At 36.9% G+C, this 24304-nt stretch overlaps 1 protein-coding gene across 4 annotated transcripts in view; it reads right to left on the bottom strand.

Annotated features, from left to right (window-relative positions):
• Positions 1 to 24304, bottom strand: part of CDK17 (cyclin dependent kinase 17) — a 92140-nt gene that overhangs the window by 10737 nt on the left and 57099 nt on the right. For all 4 annotated transcript variants that reach the window (XM_075080471.1, XM_075080464.1, XM_075080477.1 and 1 more), the window contains 5 exons: positions 23739 to 23872; positions 6686 to 6811; positions 2686 to 2742; positions 976 to 1090; positions 344 to 438 (listed from right to left, as the gene is read on the bottom strand). In XM_075080471.1, the coding sequence (XP_074936572.1) occupies positions 344 to 438; positions 976 to 1090; positions 2686 to 2742; positions 6686 to 6811; positions 23739 to 23872 (527 nt within the window). The remainder of the gene's footprint in view (positions 1 to 343; positions 439 to 975; positions 1091 to 2685; positions 2743 to 6685; positions 6812 to 23738; positions 23873 to 24304) is intronic.

The following is a 24304-nucleotide window of genomic DNA, read 5'->3' as shown; positions in this document are numbered from 1 at the left end:
TTAGCTAACTTGGAAGAGTCACGTCACAACAGAAAAATATCGTTTGAATAATAGTGTGAATACCCTTTTTTATAGTTAATTTTGTTACAAGTAGACAGTTTGCTCAGGTAGATCGCCATTAACTGCTATTAATGAAACTCTGAAATGATGAGAACAGTATTTACTAATTTAGGGCAACTGAAGAACTGAATACACTTTTCTCATTTTCAGCTGAATGATCTAGATGCAGGAGAAAACTGTAACAGTCCCAGTACTTTTAAAAAGAATACAGCATTTTGTTATGTCTGTGTTACTTAGAAACCCTAAATCGAATGTAAAGGTTGATAGTTGTTTAAGCACTTACCAGGTATTCAAAAACAAGAGTCAAAGACTTGTCTGTGTGCACAATATCGTGCAATGTAACAATATTTGCATGCTTCAGGTCTTTTAATAATGACACTGCAAAAGAGAATTTTAAGTATAAAACAAATAAATGCCAAACACAAACAGTAAATGCGTTTCTATCAAGTTCATATATATAAGCTATTTACTTTTTTAAATTAAAAAGCTATCTTTAAGAACATAATACTCATATAGATTAAGTTAAAAAGAAAAGTATTTAATCAAAACACCGAAGAGACATTTAAGTAGCAAACTGTAAATATTTCCTGAAGTACACATTTCAGGTAGTAGTAGTAATTTGGTAAAATGTATTCTGAACCCCTTTAAGAACAGTCTAATCCAGTATAAAATCACCCATTTATAACATTGCATTTGAGAACATAACCACCCCTTATATAAAGTAAATAAATTTGAAACACTAACTCAATATGTCTAGACTAACATTTTCCCCATCAAAACTAATACCAATTTAACTTATCTCCCATGTAGCCTATGTTATGTCCAAGTACCAACAAGACTTTGGTAAAAAAAAAAATAAATCCAGAAGTATCCAAAATCTAAACAGTGTAAAAAAAAAAAAAACCGCGCTACCACCTTCTCTTATGGCTGTGCATGGTGCTCCCTCTTCATGTTCCAGGCGGATTTCTTTCAATGCTACAAGGTTCTCTGTCAGTTTACTCCTCCCCTTATAAACTGTTGCATAAGTACCCTACAAAACGGAAGAAGACAGAAACTCCTACAAATTGTTCCTTCATTGAAAGAGAAGTTAAAAAAGAAAATAGGAACTTCTATCTGAGGTTCCAACAGGTTTTATTTTGGGTATGAATAGTTTTTACATTGCCGTCTTTTGATACATGTAAAACTACAAAAATATTTTGTAAGCACACATCTGAACACACAGAAGACAGAAGGGATGCATATGCTTAACTCTGAAAATTACACGGAAAGCTATACACCATATAGCTACCAAAGAAGTCATATCAGGTAGCATTAAGTTCACTGCTAGGATCATTTACCCTCTTGGAAGTCTCTATTTGTTTAAAACTAGCTCAGGTATCTCTACACTACACTGCAGTTAGGTTTCCGAAGGCTGCAGACATACTCTTCGGTTACCTTTATGAAAACATTTAACTCCTTCTGATAGCTTGTCTTTATATGAGATTTTTCTTCTTTTTTTTTTTTTTTTTTTGGGGGGGGGGAGGGGGGGAAGGAAAGTTGTCAGAGTTTCATTTTAATTTACATAATGCTCAGTGAATATTATTATTATGAAGCTTATCTTTCTCAATTTTTTTTTTTTTGCTTAGACAATAAGAGATTCAAAACTCTCAGGCACGTTACATAAGGACAAGAAATTCTGACAAAACAGCAAGCAGGTACAACTAATCCCATCAAATGCAAAGAGGAAGCAATGAGGTTACGCAAAGTGCCCTAGATTACAATACGTACCTGGTCTTGTCCACTATACTTTGTAAGCAACTGAGATAATGTACGCCCGCAACTATGACTTGACAGCTACTAGATTAACATTCCTTCAAAGATACGCAATGTTATGTTATGTCTAATGACCTATCTACCGAGCACTAGAGGCAAAATAAAAAATAAATGCATTTGGAAATAAAAACGTTGCAAATGGAGGACTAGCTGCAATATTTACAGCAGAGATGCTGACCAGCCCTGCTTCCTTCTGTAACGTCTGGTGCTCTTTGCCCATTTTTGATCACATTGTCCAACTTCAGTCAAACTGGACAGAGCTGACACCTGGACATTTCTCTGGAAGTCAGAGGCTGAGTGGAGGTAGAAACCCGTACTGCTGCTCTCCCTCAAGGGAAGGCAAACCCAGTGTTATGTACTTCACTTGGCTGCCCAGGTCAGGCACGCAGGCTTCTCTACCAGAACATGCATAGCCACTGACTGCTCTCTGAAGGCTTCTTGTCCAGCACGAGCGCTCCCTAACGCCTAACTCACAGCAGGACAGCACCAGACTTAACTAGTTTTATTATCAACAGAATAATTTTGTCTATCTGCACACAGAGCCAGCCTACGTAAGAATGTCACAGGTCATTTGCTAATGATCTTGTTCTTCCCCAGTGCGGTGATGGTTTTCCTGCCTTCTTTTATTTTTTGCTTATTATGTATGCATAGAACATTTGTGTGGTAGTGACAATTGTTACACATGATGAATATGTTTGGTTTACTGAGAAGATAAATTCCATGTGTATTTTGAGGGATATGGAATTTACCTAAAATTTTACATAAGACATTGTCATCAAAGCAGTAATAATTTCAAAAGAAAGCTATACATACCTCTCCAAGCTTTTCTAACTTGATATAGGTTTCCATTTTTCCAAATCCAATTTCTGACTGCAATGAAAAGACATGGAAAATCAATCACTAAGACTGAACACTTTATTTATACATCGTTTAATCAGCAAGCTAAACTTTGTTTCAGAAAAATACCTGATAGTACTTGACTGAACGCTGCACGGTTCTGCTATTTTAAGAACAATTTAGAATATTATGATATAAATGCATCCCAGCGTCCAAGCCTAATGCTCAGCTTGTTGGCCAGTCTACTATGTATCCTGAAAGGACTATGTACTGGGTTACACTTAGGCTGAAACTCCACTTTACCCTACCTCCTGCTTAAGTCCTCTCCACTCTTCTGATCTGATTACTACTAATAGGTTATACCTTAAAGCACAGCAGTCTTCTCAAACTATTCCATCCTTTCTCTTGCTTAGCTACTGCTTCTTTCAAAATAACTTTAATTACTTATTTGCTCCCTACTAATATGTATAACATGTTCAAGATCTACTAATATGCATAAGACATTCAAGATCTCAGCTGCAGTTTTCCTCTGTTTCTGACCTCTCAATGCCTTCCAGTCTAAAACTGCCAGTAAAATCCCATACAAGCTTCAGCTTTGTCTTAATTTATGTTTAATGGCTCATAACTTCAAGTCTTTGTGTATTTTACTTGCATCTATTCACCTTCTCTTTTTTTCATCACCAACTCAGCTCTGCAATGCAAGCCAGGAGGGTTTGCCTGCCTATATAACATCCTTCTCTGAAGACTGTAAGATCATTACTTTTCCTGTTCAAATCCACTACTACTCTCATATTTAATACAGTTATCTCTTACAGTTATTTACACGTAAACCCATTGTTAATGACACTGAAGCTTTTTATTGTTCTTACAGTGTAAAGAATACTGAAAGTAGACTTGTAACACATGTCAATTTTTAAACCAATTTACAAAGTGCATATAGCCTGTACCCCATCAAAACCCAAAATCCGTAAGCTTCATGAGGTTTTGCTTTACTGAAAATTGAACATACACTAAGACAAAAAAGACAGGTTTTCTCCCCAGCATCACCTCCTCCTCCCACTTCCAAACATAGCTCCCCACTTGTTATTTCTTTCTAAGGAACGATACTTCGACTCTGGACTGGCTTCAGCACCTACACCCACAAGTCTGAATACGTTGATTTGCTCCTAAAATCCAATGGATATCAAAGTTGTATATTATTTCATGCTAACACAGTCTAACACAAATACTGCTGTCTGTATTAAGATTTGACAACAATATGAAGGTATACTAGGAAAGGTTGAATTAATACTTAATTTTCAGAACACATGCATGAATATACATCTGAAGTAAATATAAGATCTTGTCTGTAAACATGTTTGACATATCTAAGAGAAAAAAGGGCACACAGTTACGTTAACATAGCTTTAAGAGTAATTCTGCTTTATTAAATTAGTGTTAGAACTGAAATATTTTAAAACTGCATAAGGATACTTTGGCATCAGAATATTTAAAAGCTTCTTGAAGCCAAGCTGTTTATCCCAAAATATGAGCAAAGTTGATATTTGACAACCCTTATAACTCCAGTGAGACTTTAAACATACCACTGATAGAGGTACAATGTTAGTAAAATAAATATTATGTTTCCGAAGTGCATATTGACCTACTTAAACAAACATAACTTGAAGTGAGTATTAGATGGCATTAGAATTAAAAAGATAGGCTGCTTAGTTTACGGGAGTCTAAAGGAGAACTCATAGCCATTAGCCTTGCTACTGCGAGACAGTCTGGGATACAACTTAGAAGTCTGATTTCTAAGAAACCTCGATGTTGTTCATCAAGACTAACAAACTCAAAGTCTTCTTTAGACAATAAAATCATAAAATATTTCCTACATAGAGAGGACAGATATTCTTCGAGACCTGCCTGTCAATGCATTTAATTTTTAATCACATTTTGGTTGCCTACCACTCATAAGAGAAACTTATTTTTAGATTCCTCAACCTACGATCAGTTTCCTTTTTCCTTCAAAATAATTTCTGAACTATTTAATTTATTTCTGCAATACACATCTGTCTATCTTGACTTACACAGAAACACTGATGCATCACACTTACAATCTCTTACTTCTAATGGCTGGTGCGTAAGAGGTACACCTATCCTACTGTGCATTAATGTACATGTACACACAAAATACAATTACCATAAAAGCTAATTTTTTTTTTGTTGTATTTCAAAGAAATACACCAGGCCTAAAGTATAACAAGTCCTCACTTGATACTTTTTGTAGTTTTTTTCCCTTTGATTGCTACTAAGCCTTGAAAAGAGACATGCCTTTGAAGCAGAGTACAATATTCATATACTGTAATTAACAGTCTGTTAGCAAGCTTTCAATGACAATCTTGGAATAATAAGTCCTTGAATTTCTGGGTTTTTTTAAAGGTTAGTTTGAAATCCTGAAAGGACAATGCAGTAAATGCATGCCTGCACACCACAGCACTGCTGGCAGGTTTCATTTTGGACTTTTAAGCCCTGAAAGCGTTTTTAAAAGGCAAAACAAAACAACCTTGTGACAGGAAGCTGATTCCATACACACACGATATTCATTAGAGGGCACTGTTTTTCTGTCTGACTTCTAGAAGGTAAAGAGGAGAGAACTTCAACTGCTCCCAGGGCTCACTATTGAAAGAGTAAGGGGATTCAGATATACAGGAAAATCCCTCCAGCCCCCAAATACTATATTCTGACACTGAAAAGGTTCTACTGAAAAAGTACTTCACCACCATTTGAAAAGAGAAGGTTTGGGGAAGTCTGTTCCTCAGTTCAATGCTACATCAGTAACTAAGCGGTTGAAGAGCTACAAAATTCTGGCACAAATATTTACACTTGCTATATTATTACTACTTCCAGTGTTTTGATGCAGTCTTTTCTTCTTTCAATATTATTCTTGTAAAAGGTGACATGCAGATCAGAGCTTTAGTCTAACACACTAAATTGTACTTTTTCAGGGGAAAAATACATGATAAAACTCAACCACTGCTTTGTTATAGAAGTTATTAATTCACAAAGAATATATTTCACAGTTAATAAAACTAATTCACTAAATGTACTTCCACATTTATTTTTCAACAAATAAGCTACTAAATCAAGAAAACAAAGAATGATGTGGATTTCATAAACCTATCCAGTTTTTCTCTGCAAAGATTTTCTCACCAATGAATTTGCTCAGGAGGTCAGTAATGGCCTAGCAATTCTTTAAGACCTCGATTAACATAAAGAAAACTGATAGATAAAATTATGATAGAATTTTTGTTAAAATAAAAACATTTTTGGAATATTTAACGATGCACATATTTTATGAGTTTCTAGCAGGATTTCTAGCATTTATACTCTAATTACAGTATAGGAATCCTCATTCTGCCATCTCCAAGGAAAGAGTTATTTTTTAAAATAACCCAATAATCTAAAAAGGTATATGTGAACTTATTGCTTCATATTTGTAGGAATCCACATATGCTTTTTAAAAAAATAATAAAAATTATCATCTCAATGGTAATTCTGAGAAAGAAAATATGTTATCAAATACAAGAACAGTGAGGAGGATCTGCCTTCATATTATGCTGCTTTGGGGTCTTCCTACTGTAAACACGAGAGCCCCTGGCTTGACCTAAGTCTATGTGGCCTATTTGCTCAAACAGATCATCCCTGCTCTAAAAAGCAAAAGGATTTAAGTATGCACTTCGGGAGTGCAGTTTAGCCACTGATTTCAATGGGTTAAGACCTTCACTGCGAAATGACAGGGCCAAGTTTGCAGAAGAAATATGGAAGGAAGGATGAAATTCTTCAATGGATTTTGACAGGTGCACACTGAAGTTCAGGATGCAAAAGCCACGGTGTAAGTGAAGTTGAATCATACCTATGGCATACAGACATCCGCATGAAAAGAAATCTGACGAACCAAGAGGTTGGTTAATCATGGCAGATGCGTTACACTTACTAGTGATGCTCTACGAGAACGTCGACTCATTGGCTGATCAAATGGTGGGCTGTTAATCTGCAACTTTTCAAGATAGCCATCAGGTATCCTGATGTCAGCAGGCAGGGACAAACGCTTGTTCAAATCCTGCAGTAAATAATGTTAACAAGATAAAGGTCAACTATAATTCAGAATTTCCTGGAAAAAAATCTTTTAACACCTGTAGTGTTACTGTTACTACAGCGTTGCTATTTAAAACTGAAATATTTATATGAATGAAAAATAAGTAATTTCACAGAAATTGTTTTTAAAAACGCTCTCTTCTAATAATACTTCAAATTGCTTAGATAACAGGTTCAAAATTTCAGTGCTTTACAACCTCATTTCTTTAACAAGAGGAACGAAATATTAAAATGTAATTAATTACATTGTGGATAAATGTACTGAGTTTACTTGCATACTTACGCATACCTGGAATACCAGAAACTGATAATTCAGAGGCTGGTAAATACATTTCATATCATAATTACATTAGAATAACAAGAGATCTCCATGATTCAAAATATCTCACTCTCCCTTTAAAGTTATAAACTTGCTTCAACTCGCATTTTTTCAGTCTTACAAAACAGAGTCACTTCGTCATTGAGCCAAACTAGAAAAATGTATTAACGCTTGTAATATTTCAAGCTCTTTAGCATATGGTCATTAGAAAACCAAAACTCCATTATATAAATGCAATTTTCCCTACATCAGCTTCTGTTTCTCACGAGTAAATTTTTCAGCTGTAATTTCTAAGACAAGAGGGAAACAAAATTACTTCACCTTTCAATAAACATGAAAAAAAGGGGTGTTTATGGGGGCAGCTGCACATTCTCATCAATTTTTTCTTTGGCTTTAATCTCAAACATGATGGAAAACGCAATACCAAATATTCTCTTAAAGCGGCCAGTCACCACCACGGAGATACTAGGGCAATACATCCAGGCGCATAAAAAATGGGACATGATTTCCAGAACAGCAGGAATAGTTTTTCAGTAAATGTAGTTTATCCAAGTGAAGGAAAATCACACTCAGCATCAAACTGTACAATCAACCCCCATGGATTCTGCCCTTAAGTTACGGGGACATCTCAGGAACCACTGCTGTTTTCACGCTTTTTTTCTCTAGCAGAAGAGGGAATCTCCAGATTTCTGCTGGTGGACCTCAGATTTAATCAATACTGACCTGACAGCAGTATGATCTTCTTGATGCTACCCCTGTTCTATCTTACCTCCAGCTTTGAATTCTGGGTACCCTGAGCTAACCTAAACTCTGGCAGCTACAGCCCCATTCGGTTCCCCTCAGGCTTGGCCATGTGTTCCTACTCGTGTCTTTGCAGCAGCTTTGAATTATTTCAGCATGCTAAATCATCGAGAAACTATCTCAGGCGAAGTGCATAGCTTCCTGCCAGCTTTGTGCTCCAAACAGGTTCAGTGTAAGGTCACACAAGCTCACAGCCTGACCACAGGGCAAGAGGCAGCAGGGGCAAGCCCAGGAAGCCGGCAGCTAAATTGGCTTAGGCTGCCACAGAACTGGATCATCAGACTTTTCAAGACTTGAGATCTTGGTGGACAACTTGCTAAGCTTTCAGTGTTGATAATGTATTTGAAACACGTATATGCATGATCTGTACATGTACCTGGAGCAACTGGAAAACAAAAAAAAAATCAGTTAAAAATATATTAAAAAAATGAATGTATTGTGGCAATTAGTGCAATTTCAGGTAAGACTGAAGTGCTAATACACATCCCCCAAATGATTGATCTACATATGCTATTCGCTACGGCCACTGGATACAGGCAGAAATTTTTTGAGAGATGCCACCGAAGCTTTAACTTCTGGCAGCTGATCCTCCTTTTTTCCTTTTGCTCCTCACACCTCCTTAGGTACAGAGTACAAAATCTATTAGCTTCTACTTTGCTGCCCAACGTCAGCTTCTTTGTGTAACTGGGAAAATCAGTGTCTGTATTTCTTATTTTGTACAGAATTTTTCAATTGTCATTAAACAAAAGAAGTACTGTTCACAGAATGGCAGCTTTGACCAACATTTTGAAGTGAAATTAAAAGAAAACAGAATGATGCCTCAATTTTGGCAGCTTCCAATTTCTTTACTAATTTTCAACTTCGATATTTCAAATTTTTCAAAACGTTGGCAATTTTAGAACCGCCTGTGTGTTTTTTGGGAGAGTAGAGAAACTAATTAATTATAACAGCAGCTAGCAGTAATCCCTACAGTAAACCAGTATTTTCCACTAAAGAATTTTCCTTCTTTTTGCAGGCTCTGCTGATTCTATTTTTGTGACAGGCAACTAAAATTCAGTGAAGGTAGAGTCATCTGAAAAAAGAAATGTCTCTTCCCTACTGAAGAGGCTTCAGATTATTAAAATTAATTAAATAAATAAATTCACCCTATAATTTATTGCATTCTTCAGAAAATTCAGGTAGCTTATCAAAACAGATGAGCACAAAGGAAAGAGCTCTATGTTGCCTTAAAGAAAGTAGCTGTTTCATCTCACTGCAGCAGGAAACTGTGGAACTGCTGGAACAAGACAAGGATGGCAGGAAAAGGATAAGCACGTCTCTTATTCTACCATCCTATTGTTATCCCAAATCAACACTGGGGCGATATCCTGATTTTCTTTCTCCTGTTGCTCAAGAACATAAAATAAAGCCAAAATTTGACAAATTCCAAGACAGCAGAAGAGAACTGAGCTAAGTTTTTCAATATAACTTCCTGAACACAGTAGATATCATCATTATCCTATATATCCTGTGGCAAATTAGCTTTCTCCTACTCCTATCTATTAATACCATGGCATAGAAACCTGCTGTAGTACTCTATTATTGTCCTACCGTGCTTGTTTGACAGTAAGTATTTTAACAGAGTCTGTTTATAGGGATACTGAAATCACAGACCACAACTCAAAGGCCTCATGAAATACTGAGTTGATTGTATCCCAAAGCTCTCCATCTGTATGTTCCCTCCTCCCACAGCACTCGTTCTTGGGGCAGGCAAAGTGGTGCTTCACACCCAGCTCCACAGCCTTGAAGAAGCATTTCTAAGCATACAAAGTTGATGGGTATGTAGGAAGAAGGAAGCAAAGGCAATTTGAAAACTATGCCATTAACTGCGCACAGCGCCTGTCATAAACAAACACATACCTTTTCAAATGGAGAGGAAGGGAAACAAAACAAGTCTAAGATGCTTTACAGCTACTAAGAATTCATTACTTTGGAGTCCAGCTACCATAAAAACTGGAGATAACATTTTAGGTACCAGAAAATATTATAATGGGACCTAGCTGCAATTCTATTACAGAAGTCCCCTTCCTTCATTCTCATCTCAGAAGCTCTGTCTATGCCAGTTTTGCAATAGGCAATTGCAAAACCCCCCATGACTTACTTCAGACATCCACGTGACACCCTCAGGTCTAAGCTGAGCTTAAGCTGTAAACTAACATTTGGTGCTCCACAGTGCATAATACAGATATTGTTTGAATATAAGTACTTCCTGATGCAAAGGCCAAAACATATTCCAGTTTGGGGAAAAAACCCACAAACAGTATACTTTAAGTGTAAAACACCCCACCCCACCCTCAACACCTGTCTTTAAAAAAAACCCAAAACCAACACAGCCCAACCCAAGGGTAAAAGTAGAGATAGTTTTTTTTCAGAATTGTAATACCTGCTTATAGTATAATTTCTCTACTTACATTTGTAATATAATGGACAATATATGACAGCAATCACTTCTTTTTTCCCCCCTCAAAAAATGAGTATTTAGTGCCGGAAGCCTACATATTTGTCATGTTGTAAACAAAAACACTGACCATTCTCCTTAACTTCTTAGAGCTGAACAAAGTTTCTTTTCTGAGAGGAAAATATAATGATTTCATAGAAACTGCATCAGGTACCTTATAGATTTCTCCTCCTAATGATCTACACTACTACTCTACTTGCAACACTCAGGCATATTTGGCTGTGTTGAAATGTCAACCACACCAAGACTTCTTTATTTACACCATATATTAAAATTGTTACCTACCAGTCGGAAGCCTTTTATGACACTAATATTTGAAAGGTCATAAAGCTACATATATAAAGTCACATTTATAAAGTCCTCTTCGTACTATAATTATCCTTTACCTAACTGCCTAATATAGACAAAATTAAAGAAAGTCATTTAGACAGCAAAGCAAAATACCTGAAAGACAGAAATTAGGTTTTGTTTGCCTGTACAACCTTAATTCCTCCTAGTTTTTGCAATAATTGAAGCAACCAGCTCTTGGGAGAAGAAAGCAATCATAATAAAATGCTATCCAGCAATATGAAAGAGGATTCATTAGATGTGCATGAGAGAAATAAGCACAACATTCCTAGTAGCTAAACAGAAAACCTGGAAACAAAAATTACATTGGTTTGACACAGCTGAAAACCCCAGTTAATTTAACTGAGATTATGTCAAAAAGAAAAGTGAGAACCCTACTATCCGCCAGCCAATTTTGAGCCTTGAGCGTTCAAGACCAGGCAGTCTGCTGAGGCTTAGGCAACCTGTTCAGCTGATGGCAGCAAGAGACTTATTCCCCCACTGCGGGCTGACCCCGGCAAACAGCCAAGCCTGCACCCAGCTGAGCGCTCGCTCCCTGCTCCCAGCGGGTTGCAGAGAAGACGGAAGGACGGTGAGGAGACTTGTGGGTGGAGGTAATGACAGTTTAACAGGGAAAGGAAAAGCTGCGAGCCCAAGCAGAGTGGAAAGAGGAGCTGATTCACTGCTTCCCATCGGCAGGCAGGTGTCCAGCCACTTCCTTGAAAGCTGGGCCTCAGCACAACCAGCAGTGGTTCAGGGAGTGGAAGACAAATGCCATAGCAGCATATGTCCCCTCTTCCTCCTCTTTTCCTCTAGCTTTTATCACCGAGTGCCACATCAGACGGTAGAGAATAGCCCTTTGGCCAGCTTGGGCCAGCTGCCGAGCCTGGGGGAGGCAACCCATCTCCCTGCTGGTGCTGAACAGCCTTTAAGGAGACGTCACCCAGGCCAAGCACTGACCTTAGCATATGAGGCCCAGATCTGTATGTTACATGCAATCGCTCATCTCCGCTCCTTCATGCTGCTTGTGCAGCCATCTCATTGCAATCTTGCTACTGCTGCTTTAGTAGCAGCAACACCTGCTCTCCTGAACCCCGGGGCTTGCTGCTGTTTTGGCATGATGCCAGGCTGGAGTGCAAGCAACAGCAGTAAACAGTGATTTTTAAGAATTTCTAGTTCTCTTAAACCTCTGTGGAATTCCATGAAAAAGACACTTTCTGGACAGATATGGACTTTGTCCATACTAATTTCAATGACCAGCTGAATCTAATGATGTGTTAGCATTTCTCAGACAAAAGAGAATGAAAAAAACCCCACCCAAACCCTTAAACCAAAGAAAATTACTAAAACCAATCAACTTTTTATAAGAAAACATATTATTAATATAATAATAAATTATTAGCAGGCTGTTAAAAATGCAGGCTGTTACAAGACCCTGCTACAATGCTGTTTAAAGAAGTAATAAGGAAGCATGTAAAATTAATGGTAGGGCTGATTATTTTCCCTAGGCTCTTTAATTTTTGATATTTAAGATTTTGAGCTTGTCAACACTACAGAGTTAAATGTCCATTTTTAACCTTAATTAATTTTGCATCCCTTTATGAACCTTTTAAATTTTTATTTCATTTTTTTTAAAGGTAGTAGAGTAACTCCCTATGTTATGTATCCTTTTTTAAACCTAACAGGTGTGTAAGTGGTGTACATAGACCCTCAACTATGCAGAGGGAATCTGCGTGCATTCCTTTATAACTCTAACAAGCAAAGATTTACTGGAATGCAAAACCTTAGCTTTCAGGGACAACAAACTACTTTAGGTAATAAAAACTATCTTTTAGAAAATTAAAGTGATAGTATTTTCTTGTATGCCACTTATTTATTTTTCCAAATGAGGTCAATTAATAACATTTTCTAGTTTGATTCTTTTCTGGTTGTCTTTAAGGTCAACTTACAACAGAATATATAAGTGTTCAATAAACACGGTACTGTTAAACGCTGAAAAGCTTACAGTTAACTGTATGTTGCTTAATGAGCTATTTCTTGATCCAGTTCCAGACTATATTCTGGAGAACATATTCAGGTACCAATTGCTTTGCTAGGGTAGCCAGAACACTCATAGCAATTTCCCCCTCCTCTACGTCTTAAAACCCCATTTTCTATCTTCATGTGCAATGCTTATTCACAGTCTTGCTTTATTACTGGCTGATAAATGCATACTATTTTTATAATTTGCCTGAAATGAGAATCACATTTGTCCTACTCTGCTTGATGGCAGATAAACATACAAGCATTTGTGACACTAATATCACTGTCTTCTGTGGAGGTAAACCACCCCAACTCGTGCTTATCTTTACTCTGTTTCTAATGCTAGCCACAGCAAATGCTCTGAGAAGAGCTACACTTTGCAGAACCTTTTCTTTTTTCTGGCTAGTACCCAACTGCATTGCTGTAACTTGATGTCTATGTTCTGTGTACCACCGACTACTAACGCTTGGGCACAAGAAGAGGAGACAGGCATTTGAACTTAAATACTGCAGGTTCCGTGAGCTGAGTAACGTAACCTAATAAGTAAACAAACACATCTTCCAAATAAAAAACCCCAAACACCTCCTGTTTTTTCACACATATTTGGAAGTAAAAAACGAAAACCCCAAACTGTTTTGTTATCTTTACTTCCGGTCCCCATTTGGATGTCCCAAAACACTGCTGCAAATACCAGCTTCTTCACTTGCCACCCACAGTAAACCATTCACAACAGTCCAGTACTAGCATTTTATTACCACATTCTGCTTTTCACATCTGACTTTCGAACAAGTCTATTTCTTTTCCAGCATATGCTACTCTGATCTCCTATTCCCCATAATACAAGCTTACCAGCTATTCCTCTTTCTAATTGCTTGTCTTGACCCGTATAATATTCTTTAGTGCCATCCCATGACACTTTTTCAGAATGTCTCATTCCTGGTCAACAGATCTATTTTCACTTCTCTTAAACTCTGTCAAAAAAGTACATTTTTCCAAAGAATGAACCTATTCCTATTTGCGAAAGCAACACTTAACTGTTCGCACTTTAAATCAGCCGTTAAAATCAACAATTTCTGTTTTTCCTTAACTCACCATTTATTTTTTGCCATGATGCACTACATATTTCAGCAAATTTCACTGAAGTGAAGTAAAGATGACTCTGACTCAGGATATAGAATGTTTGAACTCCACATGTTAAAAAAAGCTCTAAAAAGAAGCTATTTGAAATATTCACACTTTTTAGTCTGGCTTCTGATGATTCAAATCATTAAGTCTTTGACTTGTACAGCACATTTAGATAATAAACACTAATATTTTCACAAAACAGAATAACAGTAATAAAAAAAACAAAGCACAGAAAATTGCCCTAGGGAAGGATTTGTTGAGGCATTCCCGAGCCCAATCCTCATCTTCACTATGCTACAAAAAGCAGAAAAACTAAGATACTTTTATTTTTACCCTTTAACAAATGTGCCGATTTGCAGACTGTTTCTTTCTTGCTGGAGTAGCAATGGTAAATTTTTCCCAAATCTGTTGGGCTACAAATGCCATTGATCTTTCAACTGCTAGGCTGCTACTGCACTCCACAACCGCAGCAAGAGAAGGAAGATTCAGGCTTCTGCCAGTGAAGCAGTAAGAGGCAAAAAACGAAGGGCAGCCCTGTAGTACCAAACGACTCATCAGAAAAACTGGAAGCCAAAACCATGGTATCGTGGGCCTCAGTCTGATGATAGTATCAGCCTCAGTTCACTATTCCTTGAAAGTTTCATTTAGCTAATCTAACAGCCGTCTACCTCCAAACCCAGTATTTCACTGCCTGTGGCCAGATGTTCCCATCGCTTTGTGGAGGAGAACAGGCTCTAAGCTAACGACATCGTGATGTGGTGTAAGAAAAGTCAACTGGCAGAAAACTATCCCTTCAAAACAAAGCGACTGCTTATCTGCTGATGCAAGTTTAAGAGCCAAAAGAAGGAGGAAGCTGGCTTTGTCAGGAGCACGTAGTCAGTGGATGACAAACTGTATTGCCAAGCTGCATCATTATGCAGCAATCCTTACTGCTTTGGTTCTTCAGTCTGTCGATAAGGTGCATTTCCAGACCAACCATTACTTATGGTACATAATTAATATATGGCAGCACACAACAAGCTCTCCACCTCTCCCTGAAATTTTAGCTTTTAAGAATATTGTTAAATTCCATCAATAAAATTTTGTTACAACCTCACAAAGAAAAAGAATTGTTCTTCTAAGTCTACAGACATCAGTTTGACAGCCCAAACAATCCACTATAGATTAAATGAAAACGCTTTGCTCTCTTGTGTAAGCATCGGTCTGAATTAGTCTTCTCACCAGTTTGAGCAAATACCAGCGAGACATGTCAGCTGCAACCGCAAGCTGTTCACTAATAAGTCATAGTGCTTTTGTTCACTGGAGAATGTCTAACAAGATCTAAAATGCTACATCGTATAACCCTCTATGCATCACTGTTCAACTTCATGGCATGCTTACTTTTACAAAACCCACTTTTTACAGTATTCTTTCCTTGCATATTTTAAATAAAAATGTGTTATGTGCTACTTTATGATACACAAAGCAAACAAATTAATTGAAAAGTATTTGTTTATGCCAATGAGAATTTAAACGCTGTAATATACAGCCTTATATGCGTGTACTTACTGTATCATTTTAGTATCAAATACTATGTGGAGTTTTTTTCTGAAGGTTGCCTTATCAAATTTCAGCACATTTTTGTCAAATGAGAGTTAGCACAGTTGAAGCCAACTGGATCCTCTACAGAATTATGACACACAACAAGACTGCTAGAGGCAAAAGCAAACAGGAAAAAAAAAACCCAACAATTCCAAATCAGAGAATATATTCATAGAAAATTTTGTTGTTACAGCCTTGTAGACCTCCATGGTCTTGAAGTGAAACACCAGCATATACATTCACCAAAAGAAACCTATAGCATCCTTGTAGCATTCTATATCACCATCTTTATAAATAAGCCTTGATTACTGTAACCAAAATAACTATTTCAACAGCTGGGATGAGTTATCTATAATACTTTTCCTATTAGGTATATAAAACCATCATCGTCCCTCCACTCAACTAACATGTGTAACTATAATTTCACTGTGATGCAGAAAGTGCATTTTTTTTCTGCCTTCTGCCGGAGGTTTGTACTTGAGTAGTACATTTTCCCTTTCTACTTGAATTTTGTTCTTATTATTTTACTGAAAACATTGAATCACAATGAATCAAACACTATTCTGTTAAATTTGAAGAGAGGGTATTCAAAGAACCTCTCCTTCTGTTAGAAGAAGTAATGAAAATATAATCTCGAGACCCATCTACAAAGGATCACTGCTACCTCTCACTCCAGAAATCCATGCTGGTTTTCAGCCAGGCTATTGAAATACAACACAATTCAAGAACACATCAATTTTGAGCACTGAATCAGGTGGCTTTTTATATTTGGGTCAGGAATGACCCAAGATATGGAATTCCTTCATCAATTAAATCAATATGCCAATCAAGTCAAGTACACAAAATATTCTCAGGGATTTTATCATGAGACTGAGCCCACATGCTGTTTCACACCCAGGAGAAATACCAGTCACCACACAGATATTCTACGTCCTCTGCCCCCTCCTCATTATAAACATAGTTTGTTAGATTTGATGTTGAGATGCTACCAAAAAGTGAGAAGCAAGTGCAAACATTGAAATATTGATATTATTAATAATTCTAAGGTTTAGTCTCTATTTTGGGACTAGGAGTCATTTTTCTGAGCACATCTGCTATCATCAATCAACAAAGCAAGGATTTTACCTGCCAGGACTTCAAGAAAGTTATCACCAATACCTACAGTAGCTATGGCCACTCAAATAAAGATATATAATAATTTTCTTAAAAGCACAGAAACCAGAAATCGCAAGCAGATGCCTTTGCTTTTCTTTATTTTAGCACAATGAAAAACTTTTCAAGAAATCTTCTCAGCAATATTTCTAACAATTAGTATTTTGTGCTGCTACTACTACAACAAAAATTAGAATTTTAGGTCAACAGACAGGATTTTTGATGTAAGCAGTAAAAAATACGAATTTTGAACAATTTCTTCTTCAAAATACTTTTAACAAGATTTTAATTTCATGGATATGCTGTTTAGACTACCGACTAGCTGAATAAAACTGCTCTTTCATTCTTTTTTTTTTTTTTAAACCCAAACAACAACAAAAAAACACCAGTCAGTTTTTTCTTTACTTCATATCTCCCAGCAGTTTCAAGGTGAAAGGTTGAAACTGTTCAGCACAAACTCAGTATTCAGAAACTGCATTCCAGAAGCTTCTATTCACAACCAATAAAACCAAACCAAACATCTGTGACACACAAAACCAGTTTTGAAAAATCTGAGAAAGGAGAAATTAAACTCAAACGTGAGATATTACTTTCTTTTCATCAAGTGTATAAATACACAGGGAATTTGTGACAAATTATACTAGAAATATTTCAAAATTATTCTTGGGGAGGTTTTTTTGTTATTATTTTATTGCATCTCAGAGAGCTCATAAAGAGGTGAACTTAGAGAGTATCAGGAAGAATCAGGAAAATAATAGTAACCATAAAAAGATCATGCTTGATTTTGTTCGTCTGGCTAAATTATCAACTGTTATCGTGCCATGGCATTAGCCTCGTAACATAAAACCTGCTGAAATCTGGGCTTTGATGGGGTTTGACTCAGCGGTAGGTGCTGGGCAGTAACAGATACTAATAAAGCAAGCTCTGCCTTATTTACTACTACACTTGCCTGATTTTTAAACAGAGATTTCTGTTACGTGTTCATCAGTTTCCATAAGAGAGTAGTAAGAGAAACTGCCCAAAAGGAAGTGGTAACATAAATTGATCAGCTTACAAGAAGAATGAGGTGGAAGGGAATGGAACTGGAAAAAATACCATGAGAAATATTCAAAATAAACCAACTTATTGAATACAGAAACTGGGAATCTGACCTTCCTGGACAGGACAGTGAGGCTGGAATGCAGGGTGTGAAACTGCATCCGAGTACTTACTTCTTATCTGCTGCATTCCAGTAACTACTGGAGATGTGTTTTGTAGATGGCTGAACACATCCAGTGTACCAGCACAATACTCTTAGATGGAACTTAAAAGGATAACTAAGTTGTGAGAAAGCAAAACCAAAAAAAGCAGATATTCCATCCTTATAGAAATGGTACTGCCTAGCATGGTAACTTCTCTAATGGAAGAAGCATTAGCAAGTGGAATGCAAGAACTTTAGCATAATGATTACAACAGTTCCTAACAGAAGGGCAAAAAACCATCAGCTGCTGATAACAGTTACCCCTAGAAAATATGATAAAAGGCAGGTTAAAGAAGTCTGTCTGTTATCCAAGCTCAAATTAATGTTCTGTTGCAGTGTCAGTTTTCTTCTGTAGAAGAAATGAAAGTCTACTAATCAAAAAGATCAAAAGGAGGTTCATCAGTTTTGTCAAAAGCATATTAGCAATTTAGAACATGCGCTTGTGTTTTTAGAAGAGGTATTTCAAAACCATCAAGTTTCATGTGAACTTGAAAGCAGGAGTCTACAAAAATAATACCATATTTTCTAGTGTAACCTTGCAAAAGGTTGAGACAGGCGCCAAGCATGACTGAATGGAGATAATACAATGACCGCTGAAAAATCAGTGTCTTGATTTTATTCAGCTTCAATTTTTTTTCTGCCTAGTTCTGAAATCTTCTCGTAGGTGACCACAGGCTTGGATTCACAGAAGAGACGATCAGAAGAAAAGCTGCACATTCTCAGGAGGTGCAGACAAAGAGGCTAGAAAACATCCAATAAATAAGGCAGAAAGAGTTACACATATGGCTGCCAACCACAGAAAGAAGGGCAAAGGAAGAACCTTTGCTCAGAAAAGGCGCTGTGTAGTTAATCCCTGCCGAGGGTTCAAGGGAGTCTCTTGAGTGGCAAGAGATGTACGGCTGAAAGTTCAGGCTGTCTTTGATACAGTGCTTCCTGCCTCCACAACTAATGGCAGGAGAAAATACTGTACTGCCTCTGACCAAAAGCCTGGATCAGTACTGCCATCCAGTCTGCTGTTAAAGAATTTAAACAATTTAATGGAGCCAAGAGTGCCCTATTTGCACATGTGAATGGGGACTTACACACCACATTCTAATCTGAAGCCTACCAACAGAGAATCTTAGTGCTACATCAGTTGAAATATCAATTAATTTTGTGAGCTTTTATCAGGAGAAGGTATGTCAAGTTACTCAAGCTATGCCAAGACCCCTCAAGCAGTCACACTCATGGTAAACAGCAGAGCTCACCAAAAATTTATTTCTCATCTACGTTCTTTTCTTCTGGAAGGTGACCAGTACAATGCACACATGACTAGAGGATCACTCCAAAGCCTTTGTATTTCTATCTGTTCAGCTAAAAGCACTAACCCTGCAGCTAATCCTCCCAGGGGAGAATTATACCCTATAGCAATGTGGTAGGAGCAGCCTGATCTGGAACACGCTCCTGTCACTAATGTGACAGTCAGACGGATAAGAACTGTTTCTCAGGATAAAATATCTGGGAAACAGGCTGGTGAACAGTGGGTTATGGGCCCTCCGCCAGTTCACATGCAAAGACAGCTTACAGACCTTGGACTTCTGGGAAAGGGAAACAGATGTTTCAATTTGCACAGACGGTATCTCCCTATTTTTTATCCACCACAGTTCTTAATGAAGCATTCACTACCCAGTGCATGGGCACAGAGCCCCCAGTGAACGCTTATAGCTTGAAACATTAATTTATATTAATGCGTTACTGCCCATGTCTGTTCCAGCAAATCAAAGCGAAAATGCTTTAAACTAACTCCATGATCTGAAAAAGTGTTTCTCATTTCATGATGAAAGCACCTGCACTTAAAACACAGACACACGTGTTCATTCTTTGGCCTTATTGCTTCTGGCCCTTGAAAAAAATTATTCCATACAATTGTTTTGATAAACAGTTTTACTGATTTACTAAGTAATCATTAATATTAGCATTAGATTAGTAGACATTTTAATTAAAACCTAACAGCTGTTAGAAGCCAAATTCCTCACACAATGGATGTTCACACCTACTGTCAGCATGGTTCCTGAATGAGGGGAAGGAAAACAAAAAAAAAAAGTGACTGCTTTACAGCCCTTTAGTAGCCTGTAGATTACAGGCAAAATAAACTTTATCCAGGCAACACAATGAGATTCTGGTATGTTCTCCTTGTTCTCTAAGCACATGATAACAATGAACAATCATTTTAAAAATATCTAGTCCCATAACTGCAGCGTTGTCAAATTCAGAAGCAAATGCATATCATCTCCCTGTCTGTAGTAGTCATGCTGGCCTAAATTTTATATGTCATTTGGGGGAGATGACAGATTGCAAGCTGGTATCTCCATAGCTGCTGTTGTGAATGGAAAGATTTCACCCCAGCAGATTTTCCACTGCGGAGCAGGATTCTTTCTCTCTGCAGTATCACCACTTAATCTCTAAAATGCTTCACATTTAGGTTACATTGCAGTATGATGGTTTCCTACCTAAACCAGGTCAATTTAGGGTTATGAAATTTCAGCTTTCTATTGCAATGGAGATTCTGCTACAACAAACACATTTTCTAGTTGCATCTCCATTGTCTATTTTGCACTTTTCTGTCTTCCAGGATATTTCTGTATGAGAATTTTAGAAAGATCAAGTTTTCTCTCCCAACAACATCTTCCATATACCCTGGACAAGAGAATCTGTTAACTCTTCGACAATACAGTTTTATTTGTAGCTCTGAATTATTTAATTATTACAGAGAAAGCAGCTTTATCACATAATTCACTACAGTGGGGATGGACACTACGGATCAAAATGTGTATTCTAATGCACAAAACATCGCAGGAATACTACTACTCAGTATTGGTAATTAGCACTTTGCAGTATGCATGTTTCTAGCATGCATTTTTAAAAATTTGTTTGGTTTTTTGTGGGCTGCTAATTTTCAGAATTCTAGAGGAAGTTAAAGCTGAGCATGAAAAATTTGGTTATACACACAAAGTTCTTACAAGTAAAAAGGACTGTTACAGGGTTTCAGCTTCACCTGATTAGTTACCTTCAAAACAAATCAGGACTTCTGTCAATTCAGCCAAGAGAAACAAACATATGTAAACAATAAATTATGTACAAAGATGTTGCAAATACAGTAAATATTGGCCAAACTAAACACAGAAAAGTATAGTCACAGTGTGACAAGCACATTCATCTTAATGCAGAAGAATGAGAAATATCAGTGTATTGAGTTTATCCAACTTTGTATATTTAACCAAATACATTCTACAATGGATTTGAAGTGTGACTAATGACTTCAGCAGACTACAGCAAAAACACACTATCACATACATACTAATTTACTCAAACCTGCATGTATAATGTACAGCTGTAACTCATTCTAAATGACTATAAAGGGAATATGGCCTCAGGCTACCCAATGTCGTCTAGAGATGACAGATCCCCACAAACCAGCAAAATAAAATGGAAATAGTAACTTACAACGACGATTGTTTTTTGCACTTTATATAACCAAATTACTACTGTTAAACCAGCCAGCTCCATGGCACAAATCACTCAAGGCATGCAGGCAAGATTTGGTACAAGAGGAAACCTTTACTTGGTTCCCTCAAAGGCTGAAGAAGCACGAAATCCCATTCCACGAACAGCAAGACCAGTAAAACCTGGTTTTCTGTGGATGCACATCTTGATACTCAACTTGTATGATGATACTGTGTCTTTTAATAAAGGCTGCATCTTTCCTAGCAGTGGATGCATTAGTAATCTCTCCTGATGCAGAGCATTTTTTCCCCAGAAATTAATAGAAAATTAACGTCTGAGATCTCCATCCATCTGTCAAAACTGACAGAAAATGGCCCATGGGAAAAATAAGAGGACAGAAAGGCAGGCAGAAAATGTAATCACTTAAGGCCTTTTCACTTAGGAAACGAGAAAGTTGTCTGAAAAGGTTTTGATAAGGAAGGTATTTTAACCAAAGCTATGAAGACTTAGAGGTTTTTTTCCTCTGGAATACAGAAACAGATAAAAACCCCACCTGCTACGCTAGAAAGCATTTCTAAGAAGTAAACTTAAGTCAACCAAAAATACCTATCAGTGACAGCATTCTTAAAATTCAGAAGTGAGTGTGTTCTAGACATTAGCTTGAAAAGTTATTGGAAAACTCACCATATCAATACCGAAGTGATATGGCAGAAATGTTATAATTCTCACAGAATATACAGGAATAGCTGCCAAAAAATTAGTGCTTTTATTGACTGAGCCAGTCAATGAAGAAACTATGTTAATTTCAATCAAAAACAAATGCTTGGAATTTGGAGAAAATTAGCATTGGATAAACACAACTGAAATAAAAGCTCCCCAAAGCCTCTGAAGCAGTTAATATTAAAACTGTTTCACAATTAAAGAGGCTAATGAAAAGATACTTTTATCTGATACCTTCTGAAAAACTACACAGGAATTTGCTGAACTTTAATGACCATTCCTGAGTTCTTTTGTAATTTCTTTTAGAGTTTCTTGAATCCTAATCTCAAAGGGAATCCTTTAATGGTTCTTAGCCCTCTCTGGAAGACTTGACTCATTTCCACTTCAGTTTGCTAATTTCATTATGTGTAATTAATTTCCCTACTTTTTTCCTGTTCTAAATGCACATTTCAAAATGCAGAGGAAACAGACAATAAGCAAAAAGTAAATAATCCTTTTAAATAATTTGCTTGATTTTTAGTGTCTCCAGCATACATTCTGATGTGCAAATTTTCACAATAACTTTTTTCTTAATTTAAGCATCCTGCATAAATCAATAGATCCACCTTAGTTCTCCCAAAGTACACAGTCCAACTTTGCCAGCCTTTAGATCAAACCTGAGTCTAACATAAAAATCTAGGAATTTTAAGACAAAACCCCCTAGGTGCTAGAAATGATATAATTAATACAGCTAATTCACAAGTTCTTGGAATCTGGCCAGCATTACATGCTTGGAGTCTTGAAATTCCAAGCATAATGGAATGCCTCACAAATAAAAAAATTTTGGCATGTACATCCTACTGTAACTTATCCAGATCTGTTTCCCCAATTCTGTATTCAATATCAGGCTTTGAACGAAGATTTAAAATCTTACAAAATATGCATATTGTTACGTATGCTATAAAGCAGCAACTACAACATTTTAAATGCTTCTGTAACAAAGGCATCATTATAATTTTAACTTTTATACACTCAAGAAACAGGGAAGTGTTCTGTTTTTCTTCACCAAGGGAAATGACAACAAAGCAAGCACAAGGGTGGCTAGTATTCATAATGAGACTCATAAATAAAGGAAATTATGTGCACAGTTATTCCTAAGGTACTTTTCCTCCTTTTGTTTACCATCCTGTAAAGTTCCGTTCATTAAAAAACAGGAAGAGAGGGAAAGGCTGAAGCAGTCAGGACCATTGCTGCTGTAGCATTAGTTTTACAAAGATAAAACAGTCTTAAGTAAGAAACGTCTAAACACTGTATCTTCTTGAATATTCTCAGCAAATTGCACAGAATGTGACAGAAAGATATTCTAATGCTACATATTCTAATGCTACACTTAAATTCTTCCAAAAAATCCAAGTTTCAAAACTTATTTAATTTTCAAAATTAACAGCTTATAAACAATGCAAGATAACCATCTGACTTGTGTGACAAATGGAGACAGAAGTTTAAGTACTATTAAAATAATGCTCTCTGCATGAAATATGTGTCAGAATGGCTACAGTTAATTGAGAAGCCAACCAGTTATAATCAACAATCAACCCCCAACTCTCTTGTTGATTTAAGTGGCCATTATATGAAAAGTAAATTACCTCCATTGAGATTCGTCTGTGTATCCGGTTTCTGAGACAAACACCTGTGGGAGACTGAACTTCATCAGATGATGTTCCAGAAGCTTGGTCACTTTCACCATCTGACCCCATTTTCAGGTTTTCATGAACAATATCTTAAAAAAAAAAAATCAAAACCAGTTAATCAGTATCCCATCAAATATCTCTCACACAGATGGAAATCAACTCTATCATTACTGTGTATTGGGTTTTATGGCAGAGTCAAAGACTCATCACAGTCATGATAGTCTTAATATACTTTTTGTGGCTCAGGAATTAAAAAAATGAACAGGATTGCCCTACAGGACTTCTACATGAACCTCATTATTTTTCTTACTCGGTTTGCAGCAGAACTCAGTCTTCCAAAACAAAAGACAGACAGTCGATCCCAATTTTCATTCCTGTAAGCCACCTTCCTCTCACAGGTTCAGTTCCTGAACTCCCTCGCTACCTTCCTCTCTTTTTGCTGCTCTTGGATATAAAACATTAATGATAATATTTAAAATTTTCAAATCAGACTACCTGATGTTAGCCACCCAAATGTATCT

The sequence above is a fragment of the Phalacrocorax aristotelis genome, chromosome 1 (assembly GCF_949628215.1).
Source record: "Phalacrocorax aristotelis chromosome 1, bGulAri2.1, whole genome shotgun sequence".
Taxonomy (NCBI): Eukaryota; Metazoa; Chordata; class Aves; order Suliformes; family Phalacrocoracidae; genus Phalacrocorax; species Phalacrocorax aristotelis.
This window is presented reverse-complemented; position numbering and strand designations above follow the sequence as displayed.